General features: G+C 38.9%; 1 protein-coding gene across 1 annotated transcript in view; it reads right to left on the bottom strand.

The window, feature by feature from the left end:
- Nachralpha6 (nicotinic acetylcholine receptor alpha6) overlaps nucleotides 1-12,444 on the bottom strand; it is a 471,989-nt gene that overhangs the window by 166,459 nt on the left and 293,086 nt on the right. Inside the window, exon 8 of the mRNA XM_076785216.1 lies at nucleotides 5,041-5,235. Coding sequence (XP_076641331.1) covers nucleotides 5,041-5,235 — 195 coding nt within the window. The remainder of the gene's footprint in view (nucleotides 1-5,040; nucleotides 5,236-12,444) is intronic.

Genomic DNA, 12,444 nt, shown 5'->3' with positions numbered 1-12,444 from the left:
ATAATATTTCACTTTATTATCTAATGACTAAATTGATCCTCACACGTTCTCTAAAAAATATTAGGTTGTCCCAAAAGCTTCTGTCGCAGTGTGTACGTTTAACCCTCGCACTCCTGCGAGTTCTAGGCCTGTGCCGGAGTCATTTCTGACCCACAACGATATTTCAATAATACAGTTTTATTCCGAAATAAGGCGATGGCTCAGGACCGGCTTTCGTCCTATTTCGAATGAGGGTACCTATGCGGTTTGACTTTGTTCTCGAGTGGGCCGAGAGTGAATACGGAGTATGTGCTTATTCTCTGTGCTGATTTTCTTATTTCGAAATAAAAAGCGTCGTCCTATATCGGAATAAAATTGTACATATTGACGGTCGCTCCAGTTTATCCCCACCACTACCGCGACAAGTCACGAATGACTCCGGTATAGGATACGGAGGGCAGTGTCACATATATGTCGCCAAGACATGGATGATAAATGTCGCGGAATTATCCCCACCACTGCAGGGTATACCCCGTGAGGGGCCATGAAGCTCGGGAAGCCTGGGACGCCGAGGAGTGTAACGCCGTGTTGTTGACATATATCGAGAATTTACTGTACTCCCCCTCTGGTGACCTGACTAATATGTGACACGTTGCCCGTGAGCGACGGAGATTGAATGGGGCGAACATTTCCATTCCACACCACACATTGGAGTGTGCTCATGGTGGTGGAATGGGATAGTGGAAGGGGAAAAGGAGGAGAGGAAAAAGCTAACCGTTTGTGTAGCACTTGCCGACACTAACGGAGGGTAAATATTGCTAAATCGCGGGAGCATATACAATCAACGTGATCATCTGTTCCTTAACGATTCGTTTTTGTTTAAACGGAATTTGCTTTCTTAAAAAAACTAGATAAACGAAACAAACTTTTGAGACAACCCAATAGTCGTCTGAAAGATCCTTAAATCAACAAATTATGTTTTACTTACAACATCATACTTTAGAGATCATTATTTTCAAAGCACATTTTACAAGTTTTCACTGTGACGAACATAGTATGTTCCTCATATCATGAGGGTTAATTGAAATCTTCCTTTTGTTATTTTTTCAGATATTTATATTTTGCAAGTGCACACAATCTTCACAGTCTAGTAATTACAATTGTCACGTCTCGTAATGAATTTTCTTATAAAGTGAGTTGTCCTTTAAGTACTTCGTAATAATTATATCATGCGTTATGACCATGTAACGAGGTCCCTTTTTGTTTAATCACTCTGAAGATTATAGATCCCTGAAGATAATGAATGATTGCATTTTGATTGAAACGACGACCTTTCACATTGAAACACAATTCTAGCTTCGAAAATGGAGGAAGTATAGAAGAACTAATATTTACTATTTCATTGTGAATACCTCTACGAATTTCTGATAGTAATTCTGATAACTTGTGAGCATTGTTGTGCAATAGAAGTTAGATAAGATCCTTTAAGGGGCTATGCTTACTTAACAATCTGAAAAGGGTGGTGTTTAGGAATTTCTTCTAAAACATTTAATGGACTTTCCTTTTTAAACGAGTACCTCTTTTAAAAGAATGCATGTTGTTCATCTTGTAGTAATTTTTTTTGCAGCCCCAGTTTAGGAAATGTTAAGCCTCTTTCCCAAAAGATGTTTTTTCAAAGACGCTGCACAGAGAGCACGGTTTCCAAATTTTTGACAAAGAAACATCTCCATTTACTAGATAAGATACGTATTAGCAGAATTTTCATGAATTCTTTTACTTCAGACGATGTAGCTTCAAGAAAATGAGTTCATCCTGCAGAGTCTTCAGGGAAATAACTTCTGGAAGAGAGGCTGCTACTCTGACATTTTTAAAGATCTTGCCCCAAACAAATGACTAAAAGCGATGTATATACTTTTAAATAACGTAACCCTGAAAAGATGAAGTCCATCAATTGTTGTAAAAAAATCCATGAAGGTCACGTTTCCTTTTAGATTGTTAACTAGACACGATCTCTCTAGCAACGTAAGTTTTTACAATAACTGCATGGTTAAACTTCACCTTGGCAACCCAGAAATTATTAATTTTTTTTATTACATAATTCTGTAGATTATGTCGAGAATATGCAAAGCCCAAGTTTTAATACTAGGAATTCATTGGTTCAAAAGTTACACGTGTTTAAAGTTGAGCGATTTCAAGCGTTTTTCACACCTAAGGCCGCCGCCATGTTAGGTAGGTGCTCAGTGTCGTGCGTCGTCTAACGAGCTGAACCGCTAGGTGGCAGCACAAGCACACGGTGATGTCTGGTAATATCTGAGTACGTATCAATATGGCGGCGCCCTTGTCAGTCAAAAACGCCGAAAATCGCTCAACTTTGTACACGCATAACTTTTGAATTACCGATCTCCTAGGATTAAAGCTTGGATTTTTGTCATTTTCTCGTCAAAATCTACGGGATTATATGAGAAAGAGTGAAAAATTTCTGGGTTGCCAAACTGAAGTTAAATCAACTGCGCTGTAGATACATATATGTATCGACAAATTTATTGAAACTACAATTTGCGCAAGTATAAAACATGATTTTATGAAGGTCTGGATTACGTAAAATTCCAAGTTTGATTCCTCTTACAGGATTACTTCTTTATCACAACAACTGCTCAAGAAATCCGAAATTTCTCACTGTCCCAAGAGTAGTTCTGCAGTCCAATATAATAAGTAATAACAATGCCCAGTTCAGATTGAAGATATTGGTGAAAACGACGGTCAAGCAACGTCGATCGGCTAACGAATGGGTTTCGCGATCGAAGAAATTCAACACCACGCTGACTAGCCTCGAACGAAGATTGATGAAACAATCAGATGTTGCGGGAATAAACTGCAACGTCAGAATCCACTCTCATTAACGCCGCTCGAGGAAGGTACCGGTTGGTACCGTTCGGCATGGGAGCCGACTCCTCCGAAACAAATCGGATCGATCGATCCTCGGTTCGTGAATCGACTATCCCCGTGTCCCCTGTGATCTACGATTCGTAAGAGGCGTGTCTCTCGAATTTCGCCGTTCGAGGCTCGTTCGATTTCCAGCCTTTCCTTTTCGTCTCTTTTTCGAAATCAATCGAAAACGTCGTCCGACGTAATGTACATTCGCAATGTCGTCCGGCCGTCCGTGATCGAGGGTTGGGTTCGATCCCGTTTACTTCCCTTTCATCGTCCAAACAAAAGAAACGCAGGACAGTCAGCGTTAGTTGCCGATAGGTTCAAATTATCAGGAACATAACCCGATTAAAGTCAAACAGTCGCAAGACTCCAAGTGTATGAGTACATACATACAATATACAGATAGAAACAGATATATGTAGAGAGATAGAGGGAGAGAAAGATAGATATAGACAGATCTGAATACATACAGGGGGGTGACGAAAATACTCGAACGAACGCTCTCTCCTGACTTTCGTCTCGGCGATTGACTGTCATCTTGGTAAATGGGTTTCATTCTGGTCTCTCGAATTTACATACATTCGGTGAATAGACCGCGGGCCTTTGTGCGAGGTGAAAATTGATCGCAATTAAGGCTCTCACTATCCGGATATCCGAGTACCCGGATTACTCATTATAACTTGAAATCCAGATTCAGATCCGGATCCCGAATATCAGAATAGTAAGAGCACCAGTTCTCATATTCGGGTGCGAATCTCAATCTCATTTCGAGTTATAACGAGTAATCCGGATAGTAAACGCCCTAATTGCAGTCCAATGACTGCAAGAAACAATCACAGATTTCTTGTAGACTACAGATTTATTTTCCTTCTGCTACCTTTCTCCAATCATGTGGAAAAAATATAGCAGCGTTTTTTCTGAACTTACTGAATTTTTCTGGCTACTGTACGCTTTCATTTTTGTCGTAAACGCATAAAACCCGCAGTCTATCATTGTTTTAAATTTAAAGCCAATGTTTTGGGAGGTACGAACATTTCTCGGTAGATAGAGACGCCTTGCTTTGATTTTTCGAGGTCGAGAGACTTTTTGCACTAAAAACTGTTTGCAAATAACCGAAAATGAAAATTTCGACCGAGAAGCGTTCATCGAATAGAAGCTTGACCAACAGCATTAATTTGCAACGACGAGTGGTTGGGTTTCCGTTGTTAAAACATAAAAATATTCAGGAACATCTTACTATTGCATCATGTTGGTGCACGTAAGAGTGTATACATGTGTATCAAAGTTAATGTCGATCGTATCGTTGCCGGTTATTGCCGGTGTCGGTCAAACTTCATTTCAGTGAATTCATGTCGATCAGAACAGTGTCAATAAAATCCGTATCGATGATTTCGATGCAATACCTATCGATCAGACCTCTCAACAGCGTCCAATATTAGCGAGGACATGTTTCTGTGTGAAGTAGTACATGCTTTTACATCTTTCAGCAAGAGCTTACATAAAAAAAAAACTTTACTATTCACTGCGTCACTTGAACCAATTTGAAAAAAGTTTAAAAAGTGTACAATTATTAATGGAAGTAAGCGTATCTATTTTTCCGAGATGCTATCGTTGTTCTTTCAGTTCGAAGTCGATCATATTGTTCGAGAAGGTATTCTGGTTTTTGAGGCCGTGTTCACGCGAATTGTCAGGAATTGTTAAAAAAAAAAAAGATTGAACTTTTTAAATTGAGATATTGCATATATGTTTAGTGGCATTTGAACTACATGTGTGATTTGTTTCAGGTACGAATAGATCAAAATTACACGAGTTATATATATTTTTACAGTTGCACTTCTAACACCACGTTAATTTTACGAATTCGAATAAATCGTTTTGCACGCATATTCGACGACACAAGGAAAGAGCAAAAAGAGGAAGGATCGATATTTCGAGAAACCAGAATAGCCAGTTAAAAAACCGTCGGTGGAGTACGAAACCGTTCGAGCAGTTTCGTCGGGAAAGAATCAACGGAAATAAGATAGTGAGACACAGAAGAGATAGTTGAAGGACAGAGAGATACAAACTAAAAAGTATAGACGTGTCTGGCTGGTGTAATATGCAGGCAAGGCATGCTACGAGTTACGTTACCTAGGGTGAGCTTCTCCCCGGAATCCGGCGGCAGCGTGAAGCCCAGGAGTGCCATACTCGATATCAGGACGCACGGCACGATCAGGTTGAAAAAATAATAGAGCGTCCTCCTTCGGATTTGGATGGTGAAGGTGACGTCGACGTACGGCTCCGGACAGCATTGATACGTTATCGTGTTCTTCTTGCCCGGCATGCCTGCAACGAAATCGCCGTGCAACGTTAACACAAGCCCGATACAAGCGCGAACCTAAACACGACGGGAACTAATGGCCGCTCGAACGACCAGCTGCGGAGGAACACCGAAACGACGGTTTGTCCTGGTTTGCGGCTAACAAAGGTTCAGAGGGTGCGAGCAGCTAACGCGAGCGTGTAATTTGTTGCGGGGAAATTTCGATACGCGTTTAATCACGTACCCGGACATTCAAACGCGTCGATTGCTCGACTAAATGAAATCCCATTATATTATATGCAGAAATGCAGACAGGCCAGATCGAATGCAGCGTTACGAGCCGATTTCTCCAAAACCACTGCGCACGCCAACAGAATTTTAATATTCAGAATTTTTCTAGCCAGCTACTGCCACGGGCGTGCTTTTCTCGAGTTTTTGGAGAATAGTGGTCGGATTACTCTTACGATCAGTCCAATGCCTGACTATTGAATATTCAGTGTTTTCCGAAGAATTTTTCGCAAATATCCTAACATTAGATAAACGGTAGTATATCGTATACACTTTTTCTATAATATTATTAACAACAGAGATATTTAGGTGTTCTCATTTGAATGTCCCGTTCTCTAGATTTAAGCGGAATGTAAGAGACGAAACGGAACTGCGCACAAAAGACAATAGTGTTTATACATGGAAGTTTGCGAGAACGAATTCTATTGACTAATACGTGAATTATCATTAGACTGCAGATTTTTATGGAAAATTAAAATTGTCTGCATCAACTACAATACATAGGAGCTAGGGTGACCTGTCCAGTGAATACCCTGTGAACGAACATAATTCGTGTTAAACGAAAAAATAGCATTTATGATGCCGTCATCATGATGGAATTTATGCGATAATTCTATGGTAAATTCACAAATATCTCGCTAAAGAGATCTAATTTTTTTATAACCTATTCGCCGTTACATTGATTTACTAATAATTTTAATGAGCTGGTATTAATACAGTAAAATTTTTGGATTCCTCGAATATTTTTACAATTCTGCATTTTAAGTCTCTTTTGTCATAAAAAGCCCGCAGTGTAATTATAATAATTGTCAGAACTACATGTAGGTAATACTATAGAAGATGAAGATAGAAGAATTAGAAGATGCCTCCCTTCTTTGATAATCTTAAGAAGTTCGAAGTAACATATTGGCATTCTTAAATTCGTTTATGGTTTTCACTGATTTAAATTGCATTTACTCGCTTTCGTCACGGATGCATAAAATCTGCAGTCTAATAATCAGTAATGTTGAGATTCCTTTTATTATGAATAATGCTGGTATTCTTTTCTCAGGAGAGCTCTTTTGAAAATTTATTTTGGAAATATGACTCTATTTCCATGGTAAAATGAAATCTGGACAAAATATAAAGAAAAGTTCGTTGCGGATTCTGGGTTTTTATCTCGAAAACAAGCTAGCAAAGTTTGAAGTGAATCGATAGAGTGGCTCTTGAGAAATCGTGGCCACAGTTCGCGAAGATGCGGTTTTGGAGAACATGAGCTTGAAGTACTCGTAGCGCTATGAAGCACGCTTCCGAGAACGTAGTTGGTATGAAATTTTGAATCTTCAAGGTGGGCGTTACCCTCTAAGCAAGGTGAAACTAGTGCTCGTTCAGCATGTAACCCGGGACAACCATAAGCTCTTCTAAATAGAACAGCTTTTATCGAACAGAATATTTCTCCAAACATTTCGTTTGTTTTGTATCGGTATAGCGTTATCATAAGAAGATGTATAATATAGTAAACATTTTCAATTAAAAGCAAATACAGCTACCCAAAAAACGCTTACACATAGCTGCTGTGTTCAAAACGTAAAAAGAGAGCTAAGTATTTTTGTTTCTTTTGTAAACGTTAATTAACTCGTCAATCAAAGTTGAACTAATTCCGGAAACGATAATGTCTGTAATATTTAGTTACGTACAAAGATATCGAGAAAAATGTTCGCATCGTCCTAACTTGTTTACTGTACCGAAATAGAAAAGCGTTTTCATAAAAAAAAAAGTAAACATACTTTTTGTTGTTTTAAAGAAAACGGTCGTAACACTTTCTCGGTCAAGCTTATGCGAACTCTGTGTTGATCGTTCATTCTGGTCTCTATTGATTCGAACTGCAAGAATTATTAGAACAGTCTGATGCGTATGCGACACCACTTTAATTATTGATTAATACTCCGCCCGGTGCAGCGTATTGATTACATCGTAATTGACCTCCGATTGTATTCGACGCAATTATTTAACGATTGTTTCATTAAGGTCGCTCATGGCTGTAATCGGACGTTTTGTCCGGACACAGATTGCAAACGCCTTCATAATTGCACAGCAATTAGACCGACACTCTTCGTGTGCTTTTTTAGTACGATTTTAATTATCAATGGAATATTACACAAAGCTAAAAGAGCAGAGACACATTTTCTGTTGATACTAATCGTAAGCACAAATTTTGAGGATACTCTGAACCTAAATATCTCCGCTATTCATAATCGTACAAAAAAATTCCTTAGAACAAAGCTGCAATATTTTAAAAGTACATGCAGCACGAACGTAGTTCATCGTTCTTTAAAAAAAAAACCGTTGAATAACCCGTGCCAAGTAACAATCTTTGCGCTCTAAATAAAATATATACTGACAAATATGAACTAGAAAAATGCAGGTGTCTCAAAAATGTATGATTCTATCCCGAAAAATATGATTTCAACATAAAAATTCTGTTTCTTCGATTCGATCAGTTTATTCATAGAAGATGACGTTATATTTCTCATCTTAAAAAGGTGCATGAATTATGCAATTTTTTTTCAAATGGTGCCAAATATCTTTTCTTTGGGCATTTTATTTTATTCTATAACCCATAGACTTAAATTAACTATAGCGGAGAATCTCCTTTCGTCGATTTTTTGAAAGTAAAGAGGGGTTAAATTTCACCTAGGCAACCCAGAAATTTTTCACTTTTTACTGTATAATCACGTACATTTTGACGAGTATCTGTCAGAAATCGATATTTTAAGGCGAGGAATTCACTGGTTTGAAGTTGAGCGATTTTAAGCGTTTTTGACAGGTAGGGGCGCCGCCATGTTGCCTCCCCAACGACCTAATCCCAACCTACTTGGATTATACATTCCCTTTAAGATGGCAGCATGTTTAAACACGCATAACATTTGAACCCGAGAATTCCTCGCATTAAGACCTCGATTTTCGACATTTTCTCGTCAAGATGTACAGGACTATACAGTCAAAAGTGAAAGATTTCTGGGTTGCGAAGGTGAAGTTAAGCCTAACGATGCTTACTCGCATATTGCAGATTAAACGCAACTGGTACTTACCGGTGAGAAACGAAACTTCTGTGACAGAAAGAAATTTTAAAGTGGAAGTTCGAGTCTCGAGTTCACCGCCACAAATTACACGCACCGCCAGTTCGTTCGGTACACGCGAATACTTCCTCAACGTTCCGCGAGCGTTACGCCGCGCACGCGGCACGTGTTCTCGTCGTTAATACGAATTACGACTTGCGGCGCACGCATCGCGAAGCTCCACCGCAAACTCTACTGTAATCACCGGCGAACTTACCTTAGAAATACAAAAAGATATTACGTTTGCTTTCTAGCCCGCAGAGGTTCCTGCCGCGCGGCGCTGTTTGCGCTCGTAGAAAAGTTTCGGAATTTAATCATTACTTTGTCTCGGTTTCAGAACATAGCGACTGTTTTCTGACACGAACTGCGAACCGTTTCGTAAAAGACCACCTTCAATCTCAGATGACAATCTGCAAGAATGTGTCGCGCAATCGTTGGTCAAATAAAAGGTATTCCGAAATGTTTGAAAAAAATTTTACATTTTTACATTTACAGGGGACTGTACGATTTAACGTGGTCTTTTGAGAAACGATTTCTGATTTCACGTTGATTCTTGTCGTAATTTATCACAGCAGAATAAATGCTTTCGAATTGTTCTATTAGTGGACGAAACTGAGAAGAAAAATTATATTATATGTACAGAATAGCCTAGTTTATTCTGCCACATTATCTTCTTAATTTTATGTGGTTCTAAAAAATGTTAGAAATCCTTCTCTGTTCCCAGGGAAACGTCTTGGTGAGCATAATCACATATGGTGAGCATAAATCTTGGTTTCTAATCCTTTTCAATTTTGAATCTGTTTTAATCTTGTTCAATGAACTTGTCGCCTTCGTATACGAAACTTTCGCGTATTCATATGGCAAACTGCAAGTAAACATGTACAATTGTCTGAAAAATTACGATTTAAAGTGATTTTACGAAATCAAAATAGCCTGGCTCCCAGACAATCCATTAGAAAATGTCTCTCTCGAATCGGGAAATGCATTTGAGATATTCTTGGTCCAACAAATAATTCAGGACATTATTATATGAGCAGATCAAAGTCAGATACATTCGGATAAAACGTGAAAAGATCAACGTGAAATCAACAAATAATGTTAAACGTTGCTTTCGTACTTACGGTTCAATACTTAACGAGTAACGCTCGATTGTCCTCAAAGTAACAGGACACATACTTACTCGTCCATGGCTATGCACGCCAATAATTGCGTTAAGGGAGTCGCTTACAATTAATTTCGTTCCCGAACGGAGTCGTTCCGATCGGATCCGATGATTCGGATAAGAAAGCAAGTCGGTCACTTGTTGCTGCGCCGGCGGGGCTCGTTTCCGCCGGCTATTTTAAACCTAATTTCGCAAGTGGTATACCCGTTCTACTTAGCAAAAGCTACGGAAGCTACACCTGCGACTATTTCATTCTTAATCCCTGTGTGGGAGATGCGGATTAATATTCTTCTCTTCGGCACCCTGCACGACACTATACTACTCTTACAAATGTTTCTGCACAGCCAGGACCTTTAACCCTCGTGTGCTGCTCGGAAATAGTCGCACGAATGATCCTAGTGTAATCATTCACCCATTTTTGCTCCACACTTTGAATCAACAAATTATGATACATTTGCAAAAATACGTCTCGCAGTACCAACGGAAAGACATCGATCATTTTACGGAATGTAAACATAGCAAATCGGCGAATTTTCACACCAAGGAACGTATGGGTGTTAGTTAATACGTTCGCGTGCTTCCTCGTGCATCGAGATGAGGTATCCGCGACTTTTCAAAACGAACTTTTTACAGGTAAAAATATTTTGCAATTAATTCTTTCGAAAATGATATGTGACGCCAAGTTAGCCCGATGTGATGGGACCGTGGATTTTGAAGAACGAGTAGACAAAACGTGAGACAGAAATGTCAGAAAAATGTATGAATACTATTATTTTTCACTTTTTAAAATGTTTAAAATAATGGAAGCAGTCGAGAGAGAAAAGTTGAACGTAAAAATGTTGAAAATCGGCGATCGCTGTGATGAAATAAGTTGGAAAATCTGAAGTATACTTGGAAGCCGGTAAATATTAACGCGTTCGATGGAATCGGTCAAATCTTATGAATTGGTATCGACAGGCAACGAAACGACGTGCCATAAAATCCGCAATATACTTACAGTTCGACATCGCCGTAACCACGAGAATGAATGGTAAGTTCGGACGCGGAACTTCCGAAGAGGTGTCGAAGGAATCTAAATTTATTAATGCAATTTCACGTGGACAAGCTCACCGAGATTCCCTCCGCCGTCGGCCGTTCTTCATCAACGTCGTTTCGAATTCCTCTAGGTTCATTTTCATGGGAGTGGTCGAAAAGTTTCTATATAGAGGTTTCGTCGGAGTTGTTGTTCAAGGACGGAAACGCTACAGCGACGAGGCCGACGAAAATGGAATGTTAAGAGAAACGGTGACGTTAAGAGCGAGAGGCGACGTTAAGGGAATCAATTTGCCGGTTTATAGTCGCGCCGGAGCATCAAAACCGGCAGAGCCACGCGTAACTGGTCATTTGGCGGTCGTTCAATCGCAGCGTCGATTCAACAGTTTATGGAACGCCTGAAAAAGAGCTGTGAACCCTTTCAAGTATGGGATCGTCTTCGTGATTGCCACCTCGTGGGAAATTCTTAAAGAGTTCTATCAGCGTTCCTTTACGCGTCGGCGACACTGCGCGATGCGAGCAGCATGGCGCATCACGTGCCAAAGTAAAAAAGAACGAAACGCGGTGCACATGAATTCGCGAGGCTCCGGCACTCGGTCGTTGAGGATGCTGCTTTGAAAAATTCAACAGAGTGTGAAACTACTTTACTATTTCTTTTGCAGTTTTAAAGAGTGACCCAAAAATTTGTTACTTGATTTTCGAACTTCCGCTTGTGCCAAATGATCGCTAATATCAAGACATGAATCGGTGGAAATTTTCAAGTTGTGTTGACAATTAGTTTCTGAGATATCAGAGGTTAAAGTTCGTTAACGCGTTAGCTTGATAATATAATATAATAAAAATATCAAATTGCATTTGTTATTTGATAATACAAGGGATCCAAAATGGGCGAAAAAACCGTCGTTTTTAGGTCACTCTTTATGTTAGTTATATTTGGTCGCCGAAGATGCTACATACGCGCTTGTACAGAATCCAATTACATTTTTTTCACAGAAAAATCTTGTTTCAATCATGAAAGCAATTAAATAAAAATAAACCTATAAATGTTGAGAAAAAATCGCATCGTTGTGTGTATGCGAATTTTACATTTGACACAAAAATTGAAACTGGTTGGGCTTTTCAATTATTTCGAACATTTCAGTTTTGAACGTAACTCTACAAACAAAAATATGAGACTCTATTTCGTAAATGAATCATGTAATGCCTGTACTATTAATATTGTTTATTAGTACGAAAAGAGGCATGTATTTATTGAATGCAAAAGTGATAACTGGAATTGATATTCTGTTCTGATTACAAAATGATGTTAGCACATTTTTCATAGTTGTTGGAAAATACATAAAAGAAATGGTCGAATTAACATGTACATTGAATTAGACAAGAAATGAATATTATAAAAATTCAGAAGAGTCTCTACAAAAACACTTGATTTTTAATCATGAAATCGGAACCTCGTTTCGTCATACATTGATTCGTACTACTAGCTTCCCCGGCAATGCTTGAATATGTCACTATGTCACTGATTATTGTGGCATTTGCCACGAGACAGATTAAATATTATACGCGTTAATTATTGTAATTTGTCGTTATTACTACTATGATTTTTCAAATTTTCAATTTTAAATTTAAATTGTCACGAATTGTTTCCTAGTCTT

Source organism: Halictus rubicundus, chromosome 3, assembly GCF_050948215.1.
Source record: "Halictus rubicundus isolate RS-2024b chromosome 3, iyHalRubi1_principal, whole genome shotgun sequence".
NCBI classification, from domain to species: Eukaryota; Metazoa; Arthropoda; class Insecta; order Hymenoptera; family Halictidae; genus Halictus; species Halictus rubicundus.
The sequence above is the reverse complement of the archived record's forward strand: the minus strand, read 5'-3'. Positions and strand labels throughout refer to the sequence as shown.